The sequence below is a fragment of the Schistocerca piceifrons genome, chromosome X (genome assembly GCF_021461385.2).
Source record: "Schistocerca piceifrons isolate TAMUIC-IGC-003096 chromosome X, iqSchPice1.1, whole genome shotgun sequence".
Taxonomy (NCBI): Eukaryota; Metazoa; Arthropoda; class Insecta; order Orthoptera; family Acrididae; genus Schistocerca; species Schistocerca piceifrons.
In genome coordinates, this window is record NC_060149.1 from 876,416,795 (window position 1) to 876,440,759 (window position 23,965).

General features: G+C 44.0%; 1 protein-coding gene across 2 annotated transcripts in view; it reads right to left on the reverse strand.

Moving 5' to 3' along the window:
- Window positions 1–175: 175 nt before the first annotated feature.
- The window catches only part of LOC124723240 (protein Aster-B-like), a 230,334-nt gene continuing 206,544 nt past the window's right edge, over window positions 176–23,965 (reverse strand). For both annotated transcript variants that reach the window (XM_047248438.1, XM_047248437.1), the window contains 4 exons: window positions 10,735–10,923; window positions 6,140–6,317; window positions 914–1,034; window positions 176–827 (listed from right to left, as the gene is read on the reverse strand). In XM_047248438.1, coding sequence (XP_047104394.1) covers window positions 636–827; window positions 914–1,034; window positions 6,140–6,317; window positions 10,735–10,923 — 680 coding nt within the window. In that variant the 3' untranslated portion in view covers window positions 176–635. The remainder of the gene's footprint in view (window positions 828–913; window positions 1,035–6,139; window positions 6,318–10,734; window positions 10,924–23,965) is intronic.

The following is a 23,965-nucleotide window of genomic DNA, read 5'->3' on the forward strand; positions in this document are numbered from 1 at the left end:
AACTTGTGTGCGTATGCACCCACCCACCCACACACACACACACACACACACACACACTCACTCTCTCTCTCTCTCTCTCTCTCTCTCTCTCTCTCTCTCTAACACTCCCCCCCCCCCCCCCCCCCCAAAAAAAAAAAACAACACACTCCTTCTCTCTTCAATACTGTAAGTTATAACTGCAGTAAACTGTTTTGCACTGCCACAATATAATAACAAATTATTCTATTAAAAATATCAAAACTGCTATTTTAGTTGTCCATTATCAATGACAACCAGTATTTAACTATCACAGGTAAAAAACAAGAAAATTTTTCATACTCATAACATTCAAAAGTGGCAACTTGAGTCTAACAGCTGAAAGTCACTTTTTTGCACCACATGTACACTAGAAAAATTTTCTTCGGGATATTTCTGCACAATCTCTCATGTAGGGTAAGAGTGATAAAATACTACCGCAGTCCCACACTTCCTACAGTTTTACAAATCCATATAAAACAAGGCATACTGCTCAAACTGAGCAGGTGCACTTTGGGAACACATACAGAACACACACACTTATGTTTACAGCCTCTGGCCAACCCATACATTAAAAGGATAGCACTTTACAGTTTTACAGAAACTGCATACAATATGTGTTACAACTCTTGATTTTCTCCAGCATTTCGCGGTACAATGTTTACTGTTTGTTGTGGATATTTCACGGTCTGTTCAACATTTTTGTTGCTTGTAGTTTCCTCTTCTGCAACAGATTCCTTCAGTATAGATAATACTTTCTTGCTGACTAATGGATTAATACTGACTTGCAGCTCACTCAATGATTCTTCACTCTGTATGTACAAAAATTAAAAAACAAAATAGTTTAAGACAACACAGATACAATAAAATTTTTTAGTTTAGGAAATCTAAAGAATACCTGACGTAGTAACTGCACAGCAGCTTGCAGAACTTTCTGCCATTTTTGCATTTCAACATTATGAAGAATCTCCTGTTGCTGTAGTAACCTCAACCACTCTTCATGAGATTTTGGGGGGTTTCTGCAATTGTGTGGAAAAGATAAAGTAGAATGAAATGTCTAACAATTGTAGTCAAATTTATTACCTAAGAATAGCTCACACAAAAACAACCAACCACAGTTGTGATGCCTACAAAGGGTTTATGCAGATAAAAATGATTCTTGAATGAAGTACTGTTAATTGAATTATTTACAAGTATTTGATAGAATGCATGCACATCTAAAAATGAAACACTAACTACAGGCTATTCTGTAATACTTCACTGCCTGAGAAGCTGAAAGCTGTTTAGTAACACACTAATCTATCAGAGAATATCCAGAAGTCTAACTCATAAAATTAAAACATAAAAGGCCAGGAAAGAAACTGTGAAGTCCACTTCTGTTATAGAACTGTTCTAGAATATGATCTGTATGTCAACAGCGTCTTTACAACAAGCACATGCAACATAATAATGGAAATTCTGGATACAAGGTACATAATTCAAAAGTAGGTTACCACTCACACTTGCAATGATGTACTGAATGGTCAACAAGCACATAAAAAGGATTAACTGCTGTTACACTACATTCATATCAGCCCCCTTCATCAAGAAGACAAAGTTAATTTGTAAAGACACACATGCACTTCTAATACAACAGCACAAATTGTGCAAATGGAACCCATAGGCAACCAAGAGTGGGAAGAGGGGCAGTGCAGAGAGAAGAGACATCAGTTGTTTGTATAGAAGGGGAGAGAGAAGGAAGGCAGTAAGGAAGCAAGCAAGATTAAGTTTAACTTCTCATTGATGATAAGATTTTTTATTTATTTATTTATTGTTCCATGGGACCAAATTAAGGAGAAGTCTCCATGGTCATGGAATGAGTCAATACATGAAATTATAACACAATATTAGAAACAGATTAAAAAAAAAAAAAAAAAAAAAATAATATCATATTCAGGTGACAAGTCTTCAGTTTAAATAAAAAAAAAAAATCAACAATGTAACACTGGAATTTGCTTAATTTAAAAGAGTTTGGGCTACTGCTAAGATTTTTGAGTTCTTGTGGTAGCTTATTGAAAATGGATGCAGCAGAATACTGCACTCCTTTCTGCACAAGAGTCAAGGAAGTGCAATCCACATGCAGATTGGATTTCTGCCTAGTATTAACTGAGTGAAAGCTGCAAACTCTTGGGAATAGGCTAATATTGCTAACAACAAACGACATTAAAGAAAATATATACTGTGAAGGCAATGTCAGAATTCCCAGACTATTGAATAGGGGTCGACAAGAGGTTCTCGAACTTACACCACATATAGCTCAAACAGCCCGTTTTTGAGCCAAAAATACCCTTTTTGAATCAGAAGAATTACCCCAAAAAATAATACCATACGACATAAGCGTATGAAAATATGTGAAGTAGACTACTTTCCGTGTTGAAGTGTCACTTATTTCAGATACTGTTCTAATGGTAAATAAAGCAGCATTTAGTTTCTGAACAAGATCCTGAACATGGGCTTTCCACAACAGCTTACTATCTATCCGAACGCCTAGGAACTTGAACTGTTCCGTCTCGCTTATAATATGCCCATTCTGTCTGATCAAAATATCGGTTCTTGTTGAATTGTGAGTTATAAGCTGTAAAAACTGAGTCTTACTGTGATTTAACATCAAATTATTTTCCACAAGCCACGAACTTATTTCATGAACTACACTATTTGATACTGTTTCAATATTACGCACAAGATCCTTCACTACCAAGCTGGTGTCATTAGCAAACAGAAATATTTTTGAATCACCTGTAATACTAGAAGGCATATCATATTTATATAAATAAGAAACAGCAGTGGCCCCAGCACCGACCCTTGTGGAACGCCCCACTTAACAGTGCCCCATTGGGACTGAACATCACTACCACTCTCAATATTGCGGAGAATTAACTTCTGCTTTCTGTTCTTAAAGTAAGAGGTGAACCAATTGTAAGCTACTGCCCTTACTCCATAATGGTCCAAGTTCTGCAGTAATATTTTGTGGTCAACACAGCCAAAAGCCTTCGTTAAATCAAAGAAAACATCTAGCATTCGCAACCTTTTATTTAATCCGTCCAAAACCTCACAGAGAAAAGAGAATATAGCATTTTCAGCTGTTAAACCATTTCTAAAACCAAACTGAACATTTGACAGCAAATCATGTGAATTTAACTGCTCCAGTAACCTTGTATATACAACCTTCTCGATAACTTTAGCAAACACCGATGGCATAGAAATAGGTCTAAAATTGTCAATATTATCAGTGTCTCCCTTTTTATAAAGTGGCTTCACTACCGAGTACTTTAATCGGTCAGGAAACCGACCACTCCTAAAGGAAAAGTTACAGATATGACTAAGTACTGGGCTAACATACATAGAACAATACTTCAGTATTCTGCTAGATACCCTGTCATATCCATGAGAGTTCTTGGTCTTTAGTGACTTAATTATTAACTCAATCTCCCTCTTGTCAGTAACATGGAGGACCATTTCAGGTAACAGTCTCTGAACACTTTTTTCTAGGAGCACTATGAGATTCCCTGTTGGGACTAGGTTACTATTTAGTTCACCTGCTATATTCAGAAAGTGATTATTAAATACTGTACATATATGCGACTTATCAGTAACATGGACATTCCCACTACGCACTGATTCTATATCCTCGACCTGTCTCTGCAGACCAGCCACTTCCTTTACTACTGACCATATGGTTTTAATTTTATCCTGAGACTTAGCTATTCTATCTGCATACCACACACTTTTTGCCTTCCTAATAACATTGTTAAGCACCTTACAATACTGTTTGTAATGGGCTGCTGCATTTAGATTTTGACTGTTTCTAACGTTTTGATATAATTGCCACTTTGTACTACAAGATATTCTTATCCCTCTAGTCAGCCACCCAGGCTGCCTGTTTGTGATAGTACCTTGTTTTGAATGTTCTAACGGAAAGCAACTTTCAAAGAGCACGAGCAAAGTCTTGAGAAAAGCATTATATTTATCATCTACTGTATCAGCACTATAAACATCTTGCCACTCTTGTTTCTTGATAAGGTTTACAAAGATCTCTACAGCAACTGGATTAGCTTTCCTAAACAGCTGATGACTATAAACACGTGTTGCAGCACAAAAATCTTTTAGAGTTAAAATTTGTGCATTGTGATCTGAAAGGCCATTCACCTTTTTGCTAACAGAATGCCCTTCTAGTAATGAGGAATGAACAAAAATGTTGTCTATGGTTGTTCTACTGTTCCCTTGCACTCTCGTTGGAAAGAATACAGTTTGCATAAGATTATATGAATTAAGGAGGTCTACCAGCATCCTCTTCCTTGCACAATCACTTATACAATTAATATCGAAGTCACCACATATAACTAACTTTTTGTATTTCCTATAAAGTGAACCAAGAACCTCCTCTAGCTTTAGCAAAAATGTTGTGAAATTGGAGTCTGGGGATCTATAAATAACAACAGTTAGAAGTTTAGCTCCATTAAATTTAACCACACCTGCACAACATTCAAACACCTTTTCAGTGCAGTACTTTGAAACATCAATGGACTCAAATGGGATGCCGTTTTTCACATACATAGCTACTCCCCCACACCGCAAAGAGCTCCTCGAAAAGCTGCCAGCCAACCTGTATCCTGGTAAAGGAAGCTTCTGAATTATCTCCGTATTTAAGAAGTGTTCAGATATACCAATAATTTCAGAGTCAACATCTATAAGCAGTTCACTAAATTTATCTTTAATACCTTGTATATTTTGATGAAATATACTAATTCCCTCATTACTCGGATACCTAAGCTTTGTCAAAAGTGATTCCTTTGTTAGAGAGAGACTTCCCTTAAGCAGGAATACCTATCAGCTGACTTCAATCTAAAAAAGGTGCACCTCTAACACCCACTACAGCACGAATTTTTCCATGAGTGATCCCACCAACCCCACCTATGCTGTCACCTATAAGCTTTGCCAACCTCCCCTTCCCATACCTGTTGAGGTGCAGGCCATGTCTAGTGAAACCCGTCCTGCTGATAGACTCCGCCGACACCACTGAAATGTGACCCATCATTAGAGATAGAACATAAGTTTGGATATGAGAAGGACAGTGAAAGAGCTGGGTCATGTCCTTTACAAAGGAACCATCTTAGCATTAATGTCAACTGATTTTCGGGAAAACCTCAATCTAGATTAACAGGAATTTGAGTTTTATTCTTCTCAAATTCAAGGGTAATGTGGGAGAGAGCAAGAAGGGCAAGGCAGAGAGGAATAAGATTTCAAAAGCAGCAACAGTTCCAGACTTCACTTCAGGAGAAAATGTACTCAACTTTTTTTCCAAGTTTTACCACTCCAGGAATGCTATGGACTTATGAAGGTAAATGTGTGAAGCTTTACGCACTCATGCATGCATGTACCATCCTCCCCCCCACCCCCCCACCCCCTCCACACACACACACAAGAAAGAGAGAGAGAGAGAGAGAGAGAGAGAGAGAGGTGTGTGTGTGTGTGTGTGTGTGTGTGTGTGTGTGTGTGTGTGTGTAGCCACTCAACTGTCTTTCTTGTTCTACTCTGCAGACTTTAACCAGTATCTCTAATAGCAATTGGTAATGCTACAATGCTGTGGAACTCAATTTTTGTTTCCGCAAAAATTCATAAACACAAAAAAGTAGGATTATTTATAACTGGTGTGTTTCCTTAATGAATTATGATAAAAACACAGCTGTCAGCACACACGGATTAAAATGAAAAATCACGTACACTGAAATGCATGCTATGCATAGAAATAGCAGATTACATTATTTGCTGACATGTCATGTGGACCATTGTGATTCAACACTGTATCTTAAAGGTGAGTGGTGGTCTGTCATCTTTTAATATATATAGTACTACTCTTTGGCCAGTCATTATGAGCTTGTGAGAATGTCTACATTCAACACATGAGCCGAAGTGAGAGGGACGTATCAAGACTTGCATTTACATAAGTAAGCCAACATAGCAGAATAATTCAAAGTACTAGAGAGTGCTGCAGAATACGACAATGTTCGTATCTTTTTCCAAAGGGTTACTTATATTTAATATGAAATAACGAAGGAAGATACTAAATTTTGACAGAAAAGTTTACCTCATTACTTGCAGGTCCATTACAGAGAAAGGATGATCTGTATGTTGTGTCCATTCCTCCAACATCCACAATTTGCAATACAAAAGCCCATTTAGGAACACAAGAACAGTAAGAACCACTACTAACGTCCAAGCCAAGAAGTCTGGACCACTGCTTCGACCATCATTCAGATATGGCCCTGAAATCATAAATATGAATATAATTATCACTCCTGTGCTGTTTTCACCATAGAAAGAGCATTGCTCAAAAGGGAGAGGGGTAGGTGTAGGGGTAGGGGTAGGAGTAGGGGTAGCAATAGGGAGAGGGATATCAGTAGGGGTAGCGATAGGGAGAGGGATAGGAATAGAGGGAGAGGGAGGGGGAGGGGGAGGAAGAGGGGGCGAAGAAGGGGAGAAAGAGGGAGAGGAGAGAGAGAGAGAGAGAGAGAGAGAGAGAGGCAGAGGGAAATGAAAGAGGGGGAGGGGAATGAAAGAGGGAGGCGGACGGGGGGAGGGAGACGGAGGGTGGGAGGGAGACGGAGGGGAGGGGAGACGGAGGGGGGGAGACGGAGTGGGGGGGAGCGAGACGGAGGGGGGAGGGAGACGGAGGGGGGAGGGAGACGGAGGGGGGAGGGAGACGGAGGGGGGAGGGAGACGGAGGGGGGGAGGCGGACAGGGGTGGGTGAGACGGCGGGGGTGGGTGAGACGGCGGGAAGGGGGGGGAGACGGCGGGGGTGGGGGAGACGGCGGGGGTGGGGGAGACGGCGGGGGTGGGGGAGACGGCGGGGGTGGGGGAGACGGCGGGGGTGGGGGAGACGGCGGGGGTGGGGGAGACGGCGGGGGTGGGGAGACGGCGGGGGGAGGGGAGACGGCGGGGGGGGGGGGGGAGACGGCGGGGGGGGAGACGGCGGGGGGGAGACGGCGGGGGGGAGGGAGATGGTGACGGCGGGGGGGAGGGAGATGGAGACGGCGGGGGGGAGGGAGATGGAGACGGCGGGGGGGAGGGAGACGGCGGGTGGGGAGGGAGACGTGGGGGAGGGAGACGGCGGGGTGGGGGGGAGGGAGACGGCGGGGGGGGAGGGAGACGGCGAGGGGGAGGGAGGGAGACGGCGGGGGAGGGGTGAGACGGCGGGGTGGGGGGAGACGGCGGGGTGGGGGGAGACGGCGGGGTGGGGGGAGACGGCGGGGTGGGGGGAGACGGCGGGGTGGGGTGAGACGGCGGGGTGGGGTGAGACGGCGGGGTGGGGTGAGACGGCGGGGTGGGGTGAGACGGCGGGGTGGGGTGAGACGGCGGGGTGGGGTGAGACGGCGGGGTGGGGTGAGACGGCGGGGTGGGGTGAGACGGCGGGGTGGGGTGAGACGGCGGGGTGGGGTGAGACGGCGGGGTGGGGTGAGACGGCGGGGTGGGGTGAGACGGCGGGGGGGGAGGGAGACGGCGGGGGGGGAGGGAGACGGCGGGGGGGGAGGGAGACGGCGGGGGGCGAGACGGCGGGGTGCGAGACGGCGGGGGGGGGAGACGGAGGGGGGGAGACGGAGGGGGGGGAGACGGAGGGGGGGAGACGGAGGGGGGGAGACGGAGGGGGGGGAGACGGAGGGGGGGGAGACGGAGGGGGGGAGACGGAGGGGGGGGAGACGGAGGGGGGAGACGGAGGGGGGAGACGGAGGGGGGAGACGGAGGGGGGAGACGGAGGGGGGAGACGGAGGGGGGAGACGGAGAGGGGGAGAAGCGGAGGGGGGAGACGGAGGGGGGGAGACGGAGGGGGGAAGTGGGGGTGAGGGGAGACATAGAGGGGGAGGGGAGGGAGAGTGGGGGGAAAGTGGAGAGGAGGGAGAGGGCAAGGGAAGGAGAAGGAAAGGGGGAGGGAGAAGGAAAGGGGGAGGGATAAGGAAAGGGGGAGAGAGAAGGAAATGGGGAGAGAGAAGGAAAGGGGATGTGGGGAAGGGGAAGGGGGAGGGAGAGGGGGTATGGAGAGGGTGAGGGGGGGAGGGAGAGAGTGAGGGAGGAGGGAGAGAGTGAGGGAGGAGGGAGAGAGTGAGGGAGGAGGGAGACGGTGAGGTGGAGGGAGAGGGTGAGGTGGAGGGAGAGGGTGAGGTGGAGGGAGAGGGTGAGGTGGAGGGAGAGGGTGAGGTGGAGGGTGAGGGTGAGGGTGAGGGTGAGGGTGAGGGTGAGGGTGAGGGTGAGGGTGAGGGTGAGGGTGAGGGTGAGGGTGAGGGTGAGGGTGAGGGTGAGGGTGAGGGTGAGGGGGAGGGTGAGGGTGAGGGTGAGGGGGAGGGTGAGGGTGAGGGGGAGGGTGAGGGTGAGGGGGAGGGTGAGGGGGAAGGTGAGGGGGAGGGGGAAGGTGAGGGGGAGGGTGTGAGTGGGATGGGGTGAGGGGGAGGGTGTGAGGGGGAGGGGGTGAGGGGGAGGGGGTGAGGGGGAGGGGGTGAGGGGGAGGGGGTGAGGGGGAGGGGGTGAGGGGGTGAGGGGGAGGGGGTGAGGGGGAGGGGGGGATGGGAATGGGGAGGGTGAGGGTGTGGATGAGGGGGAGGTGAGGATCAATAGTTCTCAAGTGAGTAGCCACAAATATTCTCACCAAACACACACAAAATTTCAGCAATAGAATGGGGTGGAAAAATAGAACATGTTAGTCTACTATACAGATTCACCATTGATGTGTACCATGAAAAAATGATTAATCAATAATTAAAAGTGCATAGCACTCATTAGTTTAAATTTAACCCTTTGTGGTTGGCAACTGTACTGGTACAGCAGCGGCCATATTGTTGCACCAGCCTACGACTGTACAGGTACATTTTTGCTTTTCTGTCTTGTGTATTTGCCACAGCAGCTGACAGGCACATAGAATAAAATGATTATTTAGTAAGATGTCAGCCTTTAAACAAACAAACACACAACACACACACACACACACACACACACACACACACACACACACACACACACAATTTTCTGTAACTGTGGCACAACGGGCCAGTGTCATTGTCTAACCAGAACAAAACGAGAAACAACAAATAATGGGAGAGAGAAAGAGATAGTAGAAAGACGCATGGGGCACACACGTAGGGAAAACTGTTAAAGGGAACAGAGTGAGTGAATGCAGGACCAGGTTCATTCACTGCAATCAAATGAATTACACTGTAACCTTCATAAATATGTTAATAGTTATGCGAGGTCACACTGACAGACAGTAATTCCTTGTCAACTATGATCACATCAGTATAAGCACATCAAATTTATTGGTGGGATTAAATGGAGGACCGCTTAAAATGATAAACATTATCTGAGTTGAAAGATAACTTCTCATGTCAGTTCTTATGGAATGCTTGTATCTATATCTATATCTACATTTATATTATGCAAACCACTGTCAAGTGCATGGCCAAGGGTACTTCCCATTGTACCACTTATTACAGTATTATGTCTTCTTTCCTTTCCATCTGCACCTGGGTTGCAGGAAGAATGACTGCTTAAGGACCCCTGGAAGCACTGTAATCACCGTTGTCTAATTTTGTTTTTGTGGGTCCTAAGGGAGCAACTTGTGATTGTAGGACATTCCTAGACTGCTCACTTATTGCTGGTCCTTTTGTGGGACAATTAGTACCTATCTTCACACCTCTGCTAGCTCTGACCTCTCAGCATCTCCAAACAAACTTTGCTGCCTTTATCTGTATATTTTTAATATCCCCCGTTAGTTTTATTTGTCCCTCCCGTTAGCTAAGTGGTTAGCACGCCTGACTGTCATGCAGGGGACCGGGGTTCGATTCCCGATATTGCCAGGGATTTCTCCTAGGGGGACTGGGTGTGGGCTGTAGTCAGCCTCGTGAGACCAACCAAGGAGGTACTTGACCAATTAGTAGTTGTTCCAAGGTCAAGTAACCTAACAATGACTGGGAGAGTTACACGCTGACCACATGTCCCTCTATACTGCATCCGATGATGCCCTGGCAGAGGAAGACATAGCGGCAGATTGGGCTCAACTGGCCCACCTGGGGCCAGAACACACAACTTTACCTACTTTACCTTAATTCTACTTGGTATGGGCCCTTAGCAATATTCTACGATGGGTCGCATAAGTGTTTTGTACGTAATGTTGTTTGTCTGTCACCTATTGTATCTACAATTGAGCCTTGGTGAGCATTTCAATAAATATCCCCTATAAATTGTTACACACAGGTACTTATATGAGTTGGCCGATTTCAATTATGACATATTGATATTAAATTCGTCAATTGCACATTTCTGAACTTTTATGCAAGCTACCTATCTTTGCACGACTTTGGAATCCTATCAAGACTTAACTGAATATTTGTGCAAATCTTTTGTTTTCCGACAGCACATCATTACAGATACCTTTATCATGTGCGTAAAAACAGAGGTTACAACACTGTCTGCTAGGTCAGCAACGTACAACTGAACAGGAAGGGAAACAACACACTCCCCAGAGGCATGCCTGACATTAGTTCTACATTTCTTATTGAGTTACTGTACAAGTCTGATGGCACAAAATAAATATTTTGAAACATATATTGCAAAAGAAAAATGTCAATTACAGTTACTCAGTTTTCACTGGGTGCCAACAAAATTATAGGTGTTTAAATACAAGGGGGTATGTATACTTGTTAGTGGGTGTCCAAGTCGAGGTGTGGAATCTTCCAGAAGATTTGGACCAACTGTAGCACCCCGTCTGCGTCTTCTTGTTGTTTTCTTCTTCGAAATGTTGTCATGATCACATTCTACCTGAAGTGCCTTTGCTAGTGATCCATAGAAATCATCCAATCCAGCCCACGTATTCTTTTCAATAAAACCTTGAAATAAAAAGAAGTCTGGGTTGTTTTCAAACAAAAATCAACAAAGCTAAATAATGAAATATGAACAGCGGGTTAAAACAATTAAACAATAGTATATAAGTATATTAGTGCTGTTCCAGTTTATATCACATAAATTTCATGTTTGCAGTTGTACTATTCACAACTAGTATGAAGTTACAATGTTATGAAAATGATAATTGCTACTCACTATATAGTGTAGATGCTGAATTGCCGATAGGAGCAACAAAAAGACTGTCAGAAAGTGAGCTTTTGGCCAACAAGGGCTTTGTTGAAAATAGAGATCATACGCACAAGCACTCACGCAAATGCAACTCACACACACACAACCACGGTCTCTGGCTGCTGAAGCCAGACAGTGAGCAGCAGTGCACGATGGGAGAGGTAACTGGGTGGTGGGGATAAGGCTGGTATTACACTATCAAATTTATTTGTCAAAGATTTGATCAAAGATGTGATCAAATATTCCGTCAAATATATTTGACAAAGATCTTTGACATAGCGCTAGAAGGGGTATTGCACTGTCATCATATTTTTCGTCAAAGTTCAAGATGGCGGACAACAACAACTTGTTATTAACCACAGCAGATGCATGTACCACAATTGCACTGTGTGCACATGCAGAAGAGAAGCGGGGGGAGGGGGGAAAGGAAACATACCTGGGTGATGCCGTGGGTTTTACGACGACACGATAAAAGCATTCAACAAAACTTGTTATAACTTGTTATGTGAGCTTATAGTGGAGGACGTTAAGTCGTATATCAATTACTTAGGAATGGATGGGCATACATTCCTGTATGTGCTCAGTGAAGTGTATCCTCACATCACAAAGCACAATATTCACTTAACAACTGCTACATTTGCAGAAGACAGGCTCACTGTAACACTCCGATTCCTTGCTATAGGAGAGATCTGGTTGAAGATGAGGAGGAGATGTTGCTTGTAGTCAGATGAGAGATGTTTAATCATCTGACCGTGGATCCAATCTTGCCCAGTAGCTGTATCAGGGCAATGTGCAAGGGCACTGAGGAGCTCCCACTCTGTAAATGGGGCATTATAGGGTTCACTGTGGCATGTAGCGAACGAGAGGACATTCTTTTCCATCCGCCGTTTGAGGTTGCGAAAGGCTGGGGGGTAGTTCTCGGACACAGAGGCTCGAGCATAGTGCTCGGCAATCGCGTTTGTGTCTATGAGGTGCTCCAGGGAAGGATGCCATTTATGCCGCTGTAGAGCTCGCTGACACTCCTTAATTGCCTCAGAGACTTCCGGAGACCACCAAGGGACCGCCTTTCACCGGGGCACCCTAAAGGGTGAGGGATCGTGTTTTCTGCCCCAGTAACGATTGTTGTAGTCATCTGCTCAACCATCACATCGATGTTACTGTGTGGGGGAGAGTCAACAGTGACCACAGAGGTTAAAGTTTCCCAGTCTGCCTTGTTTAAACCCCATCTGGACAGGTGTCTGTGAGCCTGATGCCGGGGCAGTGACAGGAAGATGGGGAAGTGGTCACTACCACACAGGTCATCATGTGCTCTCCAGTTGATAGATGGGAGAAGTCCTGGGCTCCAAATTGGTAAATCAATGGCCGAGTAACTACCATGAGCCACACTGAAATGTGTGGCATCCCCAGTATTTAAGAGGCAGAGGTCGAACTGAGACAGTAAAGTTTCGACATCTCTGCCTCAGTCCCAAAAATAGGAACGGTTTAGGGAGTTGAGCAATCAGTGCAGCTAATACATTCAGGGGTACTGCACCATCTGGAGGAAGATATACATTGCAGACAGTTATTTCCTGCGTCATCCTTATTCTGACAGCCACAGCTTCAAGAAGGATTTGAAGGGGTACAGTTTCACTACAGACTGAGTTTAGGACATAAATGCAGACTCCACCTGACACTCGAATATAGGTGTTACAGTTCCTGTAACATCCCTTATAGCCACAGAGGGCAGGGGTCCACACTGCCGGGAACCAGGTTTCCTGGAGGTTCAATGCAGAAAGCAGGTGTAAGTAAAGCTTAACAGTTGCCGTAGCTCAGCCAGGTGGTGGAAAAAACCGCTTGAATTCCACTGGAGAATGACATCATCGTGAGACTGGGAAGGCATGGAACATTCAATGACGCAGTTTACGCCTCAGGGTCACCTGCTGACACCGACTTATTGCCTGAGCAGTCTATATCCATTGTGTCTGAGGATCTGGTGAGATCTAGGTCTTCAGTGGATGCCAGAACCTCCACCTTATGCCCAGATGCAGAGCTTGTAGGTAGCTGTGGTGTGGGTGCCACTGCAATTTACTTGGTCTTAGGGGTCTTCTTTTTGGACTTTGCTCACTGCTCCTTGGGTTTCTCTGGCTGGGAGGACTTCACTGATTCAGTCTCTGGGACTGAAGATGATCGTGAAGCCCTAAGTCATGAACCATAATTACCATCTCAACTTAGTAAAAGAAACAGATCTCTAATGTCTTCTCCCCCCAGTCACCCACCACCTCTCAAAGTCCCACTGTCCTGCCACAAAGGAGCATTCCTCTCGTGACTCAGTACCACCCAGGCCTGGAGCAACTGAATCACATTCTCCGCCTGGGTTTCGACTACCTCTTGTAATGGCCTGAAATGAGGAAAGTCCTACCCACTATCCTTCCAACCCCACAGTGGTATTCTGCCACCAACCAAACCTACACAATATCCTTGACCAGCCCTACATAGCCCCTGTTCCCAACCACCTGCCTCATGGCTCATATCCCTGTGATAGACCTAGATGCAAGACCTGTCCAATACATCCTCCCACCACCACCACCTACTTCAGTCTAGTCACAAGCATCACCTATCCCATCAAAGCCCTGTGAAACCAGTCATGTGATCTACAAGGTGAGCTGCTACCACTGTGCTGCATTCTATGTGGGCCTGACAACCAACAAGCTGTCTGTCCACATGAATGGCCACTGACAAACTGTGGCCTAGGAACAGCTGGGCCATCCCGTTGCTGAGAACTGCACCCAACATGAAGTTCTTTATTTCAGTGACTATTTCACAGCCTGTACCATCTGGATCCTTCCCACCAAAACCAGCTTTTCTGAAATGTGCAGGTGGGACCTCTCCATGAAATATATCCTACATTCCCATATTCCAGCACTACATAGCCCTCTATTCCACCAACACATCCGCAGTCGTTTTAATTCTCTCCTTTTCCACTAACCCCCACCCCAATTGTCTAATCTCCCAACTGCACCTAGCTGCCCTACCCTCTCTCCACCTGTCCCTGTATGCTCCCACAAGCAGCACTTTACCATCCCCAACCCCTACCCTGCTATCCTTCCCCTCCTTGTCCCAGTGTTGCCCTTACCCCAACCACCTGGTTGCCCCTCCCATCATGCACCGCTGCTCACAGTCTGACTTCAGCAGCAAGAGACTGCGGTCATGTGTGTGTGTGTGAGTGAGTGTGTGTGTGTGTGTGTGTGTGTGTGTGTGTGTGTGTGTGTGTGTGTGCGCGTGTGCGCGTGTGCGCGTTTTCTATTTTTGATAAAGGCCTTGTTGGCCAAGATTTCACTTTCTGGCAGCCTTTTTGTTGTGCTTATCTGCGACTCAGCATCTCTGCTATATGGTAAGTAGCAACCATCCTGGTGAACATCAACTATCCTAGTGAGTAGCAACTGTTCTTTTCATAATATTGTTACACTCCATCCTGGATTTTCTATTGTTTAATGTAGGAAGTTAATCAGAAGGGAAATAGTGCACTCAAGTTTAAATTTGTTTACAGTAAACATGATAGAGTTGATCTCTATTTATTTGTTTACATTTCTAATTTTTGCACAAGGCTAAGAACTTGAGTACATAAGTGTTATACACAGAAAATTATACAAATCTGATTTTGCTCAAGTTTTTATAAGATTATTTAATGTTAGAAGTCTCGACCAGTCAGCTTAAATTGTTTAATCTGCAAGCATAAATACAACTGTAACAGACCACTAATACATACAAACACGTACAGGGTGCCAAAATAAAACTAATCCACAAAATAAGACTGACACTAAACTCACCCTTGTTAATGAAAAAGAGACCTGCCAAATCAAGAAAGTGCTGGAGACCGTGATATTGATGTAAAAGTTGGACATTGTCACATATTTGTGCAAGTGCATCCCTCACATGCTCTGTCCCTAGTACTTTACTGTGTGATTATGTCTGGGTGAGATGAGCAGTCATGTAAGTGACCACTTGAATGTTAACACAAAATGGTGCTCACAGTAAAAGACTGCACATTCACTGTCAAGCATTATGTAAAGCACAATTCATGGACAGTGTGTGTGGTTCCATTAGAGCTAAACAGTAAGACTGGAAGTCGTTTGGCAAACTTCCAGCAAAGTCTGCAATGCAAAACACAGTGACAAAATAGCGCAAAACAGGGTCTGTAGAGAATAAAAACTGTAACTATCCAAAGATAACCAAACATTGCCCGAGTGAAGGTCAGCCTGGAATAAAGTCTGATGAAATCTCAATGCCATTTATCTGCGCAAGTGACAATTAAGAGATTGTTGTGTCAAAACATCATCAGAAACGAGTCGAATCTGTATCCTTACAAATTTACTGTTGTGCGTGAGTTAAAGCATCCAGATGAAATTTCATGTGACGAGTTCTGCCAGAGGTTTCTGAGTGAAGTGGGATCAGGACTTTTGGAACCTCAGTTTTTTCATTTCTTCAATTGCGACCTAGTACAGCTATGTGAACTCACATAACATGCATCATTACCCATCAGAAAACCCTTATCCATACTTCGAAGAGCCCTTGAATATTCTGAAGATTTGGTGTGCAAATTCTTTATGTCTGCACTGTAACAGTTTTTTCACTACAATGTTAATGCTACTCAAAATGTCCAGAAACTTTTTAATGTGTACATGGGTCGAGTCACAGAAGATGAACAACTGTACGGATATTTTCAGCAAGACAGAGCAAAAGCACACACTACCATGACAACTTTGTCATGAGTGCATGTGATTTTCAGTGAGACGCTGCTACCTCCTGGTCACCTCTATCACCTGATTAGCCCCTTTGATTTTTACCTGTGGGGCAAATTGGAGAGTCAGATATATTCAGATAAAACACACACACACACACACACACACACACACACACACACACACACACACACTGAAAGAGCAATAATGGAACACTGAACACATTATTGCTGTTACACTCAGCCAGGGCTGCTATAAGTGTCTCACAGTTTAATAAATCTAGCAGAATGCTTCATCAATGTCAATGGTGGACATTTCCAGCATCTTCTGTGTTGGTGTGCAGGTACTGTGAATTGGGGTTTCACTGGAGTGAATGTAGTGAGACAGAAGAAAGGATTTCTAGTGAGAACCTCACACAGAGATGTACGTTGTATGAAAATGACAGCAAGATTCCAGAAAAAGAGGTGAATATTCGTGCTCTTCAGGAAAACATTAAAGTTGCAACAATAGAATTAGGTAGTTGAGCTAAAGGAAAGAGCTAGACTGTAATCTGTAGAGGAGGAGCCTCACTCAGCTGTAGAACAAAGTAGTGTACAGCATACCATTAAAAAGAAATCAAGAGATGGTTGGAAACAATATGGATTAAAAAAGGAAAGGTTTTACTACATCTTCAAGAAAAACTATGATCAAGTACCAGGTCATAAGTGCTGTAAAATTTAGAGCTAGCCTTTGTCAAGTACTAGAGGATATGGAGGCACTAACTAGGGATTTGAGTGAAGAGGACCAAATACTGATACCTGGGAGGGCGGGTACAAAGTAAATACACTTCGATTATCAACATTTTAAAAGTAAATTGTTAGTATTCGAAACAAAGTTCCTGAATTTACTGCCCTCTAGGGAAGTTGGCACGCTCAACTTATTCTCTGAACAGAGAGCTGACTGAATCCTGAAGTAGAAAGCTCTGAAATATTTAGAGAGGCATGGAATGTATATCGAAATGACAGATTAGATGCTGAAAGAGGAGGGAGGTGTTCAATGTGGTTGGCAAAAATATTGTTTCTGTCAAGGTCAAAATTGAGTCTGACTGTGAATTTATCGCGAGGCTTGTAACAGGTCTAGGTGAACTACAGTTCATTTTCAGGCTTCGTAACGGCCACCTGATACCACCTTGACACTTTTAAAGCCATTCGAAGAACGTCTATGTTCAATAAAGAGAAGATACCCAGATCGTGCAATATTAGTTGGAGGCATGTTTTACCTACCAAGTATTGAGACATCTATGGATTCATTGCATGTGGTCCAGACAGTCTTGAGAGGTACTTTTGAACATGCTTTCTGGAAACTGCCCTGAACAACTGGTTAGAGATCCCACACACAATGGAAATATTTTAGACATTGTAATTACAAACAGGCCTACTGGCAATTTCAGTACAGAAATGGGCATTAACAATCCTGATATCACAGTGACAATGGTTACTTAAAGTTAACAGACTCATCAAGAAAGCTGGGAGAGTATTTATGCTAGAATACGCAGATAAGCAGTTGTTAGTATCCCACTTACACAATGAATGGGCATCATTTAATTTGAATATAACAGACAAAGCGGAATTATGGGCAAAGTTTAACCAAGTAACAAGATTATGGATGGAAAAGACCATTTGTGGTTTCGTAATCAAATCTGGAAAATGCTGAGGAAGCAGAGATTGTTGCACTCTCAGTTTAAAAAAGAATGTGCAAATGTTGACAGGTAGAAAGTTAGTACGAATTTGTGCATTCATAAGAAGATTAATGTACCATCATATCTTAGCAAAAGGTCTTGCTGATATCCTGAGAAAATTCTGGGGCTACATAAAATAGCTAAGCAGGTTGAATGTTTCCATCCAGTCACTCGTTAGCCATTCTGGGGTGACAACAGAAGACAATAACAGGAAAGTTGAAGTTTTAAATTCCGCCTTTAAGAATCATTCATGAGAGTACTCTACAGCATTTGGGGTCATCCAGACGTTACTCACAACCTGCCCTCACACCTCTACTTCTGCCAGTTCCTCATCCCCTGCCTTCCAAATTTCACAGAAGTTCTCCTGCAAAAGCTGCGGGAGTAGCACTCCTGGAAGAAAGGGTACTGTGAAGGCATGCCTCAGCCACAGCCTGGGGATGTTTCCGGAATGAATTTTTCACTCTGAAGGGGTATGTTCGCTGATATTAAACTCCCTGGTAGATTACAACTGTGTGCTGAGCTGAGACTCGAACTCGAGACCTTTGCCTTCCATGGGCGAGTGCTCTACTGACTGAGTTACCCAACGACCCAGGACCTATCCTCACAGCTCTATTTCCACCAGTACCCCATCCCATCGCCTACCTTCCCAACTTCACAAAAGTTCTCCTGCAAAACCTAGAAGAAAGGATATTGCAGAGGCATGACTTAGCCATAGCCTGGAAGATGTTTCCGGAATTAAATTTTCACTCTGCAGCTGAGTATGTGCTGATATGAAACTTTCTGACACTTCCTGGCACACAGTTTTAATCTGACAGAAAGTTTCACATCAATGCACACCCCACTGTAAAGTGAAAAATTCATTCTGGAAATATCCCCAAGCTGTGGCCAAGGCATGTCTCTGCAATATCCTTTCTTCCAGGAGTGCTAGTCCTGCAAGTTTCACAGGAGAACTTCAGTGAAGTTTGGAAGGTAGGAGATGGGGTACTGGCAGAAGTAGAGCTTTGAGGGTAGGCCATGAGTTGCCCTAGGGTAGCTCAGTCGGCAGAGCAGTCGCCCACGAAAGGCAAAGGTCTCTAGTTCAAGTCTCAGCCTGGCACACAGTTTTAATCTACCAGCAAGTGGAAAATTCACTCTAGAGTAGTATTGCTAATTGCATAAATCTATCTGATCTTACTTTTCTGATATGTATTTTAGGATGTTTGAAAATGGCTTCATGACTAAAACTGTACAACAATGAGGATAAAAAAACCTGATTCCTCATGTAGTTTTAAAACCTGTAATGTATACACCCAAATATCACTTCAATGAAAGGGCACATCTCCAGCCGAACCATTTAGTGACCACCTGTCAGCATGCAAACAATATGGCATACCGTTGTAGTGGTGCTACATTTGTTGCATTCTATAGGCTCTTCATGATGCAGGAGGAAACTGTGGGTTAAATGGCATCTACATCTATACCTCACAAGCCTCCTCATGGTGTGTGGCGGAGGGTACTTTGTGTTGCAGTGTCACTTCCCCTTCCTCCTGTTCCAGTCGCCAGTGTTTTGGGGGAAGAATGATTGTTGGTAAGCCTCTGTGTGGGCTCAAATCTCTCTGATTTTATCTTCAAGGTCTTCTTCTGAGATACACATAGAAGAAAGCTATATACTTCTCTACTCTTCTAGGAATGTATGCTCTGAGAATTTGTCAGTAAAACACACCGTGACGTGGAATGCCTCTTTTGCAGCATCTAGCACAGGAATTGGTTGAGCATCTCTGCGACACTTTCGTGCTTACAAAATGAACCTGTAATGAGAGGTGTTCATTGTCTTCAGCTCTTATGTATTTCCTATTTCAATCCTACTTAGAAAGCATTGCTCCTGCAAACCGCAACTCGCCCTTTTTTCACGATATCTTGTGAACCATGGATGAAGGGTATCAGACAGATGCCATATTCCTTGACTTCCGGAAAGCGTTTGACTCGGTGCCCCACTGCAGACTACTAACTAAGGTACGAGCATATGGGATTGGTTCCCAAATATGTGAGTGGCTCGAAGACTTCTTAAGTAATAGAAGCCAGTACGTTGTCCTCGATGGTGAGTGTTCATCAGAGGTGAGGGTATCATCTGGAGTGCCCCAGGGAAGTGTGGTAGGTCCGCTGTTGTTTTCTATCTACATAAATGATCTTTTGGATAGGGTGGATAGCAATGTGCGGCTGTTTGCTGATGATGCTGTGGTGTACTGGAAGGTGTCGTCATTGAGTGACTGTAGGAGGATACAAGATGACTTGAACAGGGTTTGTGATTGGTGTAAAGAATGGCAGCTAACTCTAAATATAGATAAATGTAAATTAATGCAGATGAATAGGAAAAAGAATCCCGTAATGTTTGAATACTCCATTAGTAGTGTAGCACTTGACACAGTCACGTCGATTAAATATTTGGGCGTAACATTGCAGAGCGATATGAAGTGGGACAAGCAAGTAATGGCAGTTGTGGGGAAGGCGGATAGTCGTCTTCAGTTCATTGGTAGAATTTTGGGAAGATGTGGTTCATCTGTAAAGGAGACCGCTTATACAACACTAATACGACCTATTCTTGAATACTGCTTGAGCGTTTGGGATCCCTATCAGGTCGGATTGAGGGAGGACATAGAAGCTATTCAGAGGCAAGCTGCTAGATTTGTTACTGGTAGGTTTGATCATCATGCGAGTGTTACGGAAATGCTTCAGGAACTCGGGTGGGAGGCTCTAGAGGAAAGGAGGCATTCTTTTTGTGAATTGCTACTGAGGAAATTTAGAGAACCAGCATTTGAGGCTGACTGCACTACAATTTTACTGCCGCCAACTTATATTTTGTGGAAAGACCACAAAGAGAAGATAAGAGAGATTAGGGCTCGCACAGAGGCATATAGGCAGTCATTTTTCCCTCATTCTGTTTGGGAGTGGAATAGGGAGAGAAGATATTAGTTGTGGTATGAGGTACCCTCCGTCACGCACCATATGATGGATTGCGGAGTGTGTATGTAGATGTAGGTGTACTTGGTACCTCTCCCGGACTGACGAGAAATATTCATGTATTGGTTGAACAAGTGTTTTGTAAGCTACCTACTTTTTTGATGGACTAAATTTCCTGAAGATTCTTCTAATAAATCTCAGTCTGGCATCTTTCTTACTCACCTTAAATTTTATGTGGTTGTTCCACTTCAAACTGCTCTGCATGCATACTCCTAGATTTTTATGGAAGTAATTGCTTCCAGTGATTGTTCTGCAGTCGCATAGTCATACAACAATGGTTCATTCTGTCTATGTAAACACAATATGTTACATTTGTTTATGTTGAGGGTCAATTGCTACTCCCTGTTCCTAGCATCAGTCCCCTGTAAGTCTTCCTGCATTTCGCTACAGTTTTCTAGGACTGCAACTTCTCTGGATAAAACTGCATCATCTGCAAAAAGCCTCATTGAACTTCCAATATTATCTACTAGGTCGTTTATACATATTGTGAAAGTAATGGGTCTTATAACAGCCCCCTGGGGTACACCTGAAGTCACTTTTATGTCTACAGATTTCTCTCTGTTGAAAATGACATGCTGTGTTCTGTTCACTAGAATCTCCTGAACCCAGTCAAATACAGCTGATCTGATGTTCTGCAGACTTGTATCTTGTAAGCAGTAAGGAACCATATTAAATTCCTTCTGGAAGTCAATGAATACAGTATCTACCTGTACCCTTGCGTCTACTGCTTTCTGGGTCTTGTGGATGAACAGGATGTGTTGGGTTTCATACGATTGTTGTTTTTGAAACCCATGTTGATTGCCACAGAGCAGGTTTTCAGTCTTCAGAAATGTTGTAATAGATGAGCATAAAACATGGTCCAAATTTTAAACAGTCAGATGTCAAGAGACATAGACCTATAGTTCTGTGCATCTGTTTGACAATCCTTTTTCACAATAGGAATGACCTGAGCTTTTTCCAATGACCAGAAACATTTCACTCCTCCAGAGACGTGTGGTACACTGCTGCTAGAGGAGGGGCAAGTTCTTTCGCAAACTCTATGCAGAATCAAACTGGTACCCTGTTAGGTCCAGTGGCCGTTCTTCTATTGAGTGGTTTCAGTTGCTTTTCTATCCCATGGTCACTTATTTCTGTATCTGTCACTTCGTCATTTGTACGATGATTTAAATGAGAATCTACAGTGTGATCTTCCGCTGCTAAATACGAGGGTTATCCACAAAGTACATTATGTTTTCGTTTGTGTTCGTTAGGGGCGGGGCTAGCACGGCCATCTTGGCGTCATGGCATTCCGCCGCTCAGTCTGCATCCTGCCATGCTAGTGAGAGGTTCGTGCTGTACTCCGTTGAGTAACTGTGATAGTTTGAAATGTCAGTGTTAATCGAAAATGCCGCGAAGTGTGAAGTGCATGCTGTAATAAAGTTTCTGACTGCAAAAAAACTGTACACCGATAGAAATCTATCGGCAGCTTTGTGAAGTGTATGGGGACAACATAATCACTGAAGGTGGAGTGTGTCAATGGGTCATAAAATTTAAAAATGGCCGAACTAACGTTCACGACGAAGAGCGAAGTGGAAGACCCAGCATAGTGACTGCCGAACTTGTCGAAAAAGTCGATGCCGCGGTCCGTGAAAACCGTAATTTCACAATAACGGAACTCTCTATGAGTTTTCCACAAATTCCACGAAGTTTGTTGCATGAAATCATTACCGAAAAGCTTGGTTACCACAAGTTTTATGCAAGATGGATACCAAAAATCTTGATAGAGATTCACAAAGATTAGCGAATGGCTGCAGCGTTAATGTTTTTGGACGCTTACGAGAAAGGTGGTGACTCATTACTCGATCGCATCATTACTGGTGACAAAACATGGGTTAAGCATCTGAACTGCGAGACAAAATTGCAGTCAATGCAGTGGGCGCACACAAATTCCCCCCAAAAACCCAAGAAATGCATGCAGGCAATGTCGGCAAAGAAGGTGATGGCGACTGTCTTTTGGGACAGAAAAGGTGTGATTTTTGTGGATTTCCTGGGAAGAGGCACTACAATAAACTCTCAAAGGTATTGCCAAACTCTGCACAACCTCAGAAGAGCAATACAAAACAAGCACAGGCGAAAGTTGGGCTCAAAGATCTTGCTGATTCACGACAACACCCGGACCCACACGGCAAATGCCACTCGTGAAGTTCTCGAATCTTTTAGTGGGAGTTGTTTCCTCATCCGCCGTACAGTCCCGACCTGGTAACGAGCGACTTCCACTTATTCCCAGCAATGAAGAAGTGGTTGACTATGCAGCGTTTTGATGACAACGCACAGCTTCAAGAAGAGGTAACCACGTGGTTGAAGGCGCAGGCGGCCAAATTTTACGACTAAGGAATTTCCAAGCTCGTCCATCGCTACGATAAGTGCCTTAATTTAAATGGCAACTATGTAGAAAAGTAGTATTTAAGTGTGGCTTTCATCTGTATATTAAAAAAAAATTCTCCAATACTTTATTTATTTTTAATTCCAAAATGTAATGTACTTTGTGGATAGCCCTCATAGTTTTGGATAAATAGGTCTAGTATTGTGACCTTTCCTAAGTCCTCCTTTGTTTCATTGCCATTATGGTCACAGAGTATCTTGACAGAAGGTTTTGATCTGTTTACTGATTTAACAGAAGAACAAAACTTCTTAGGATTTTCTGTCCCATCAACAGATAAAATTTTACTTTTAAATTCACTAAATATGTCATACATGGCTCTCCTTTTTCTAATTTTGGCTCATTTAGGTTTTGTTTGTCTGTTATTCCTTTGCTGCATTTAAATTTGCAGTGCAGATCTCTGCTTTTGTAGCAGTGCCATATACCAACTCAAGCTACAACTATCTGTTTTTCAGAGTGACTGAATGGGAGTACACCACAGCTGGCGGGAGAGGTTCAATTTAACCACTTCACCAGTAACACAATTGGCTGCAGGGGGGCTCTGCACGATGGCACTAAACATTCATCATAAGCCTGCTCAGCAGCTGCACTTGTGATCTCAGTACTACGAATTTCAACATGCCTCAGTACCAACAGAATGATACTTCTACGCCCTATTTCTCTAGAGGAAATGGTGCCCTGTATACTCTGAATATGATTCTCTGCTGGATACTTTCTCTTTGTGCTCTGCAGAGTACCCTGTGTGCGGGAGCAGATACAGAAAGTTTTTGAATGAGTAGATCTCATCTGCTTTAGAGCCTAGTGATGACTGTTCCATAAAACTGTTTTACACATGACTTGTCTGATCTCCACACTTTTTCTCTGAGACACTTTAAGCAAGTGTGGTAGCCACGTGAGGGTGTGATTAAATATGACATCCATGAATCTGACAGGCTGAAACTGAGAAT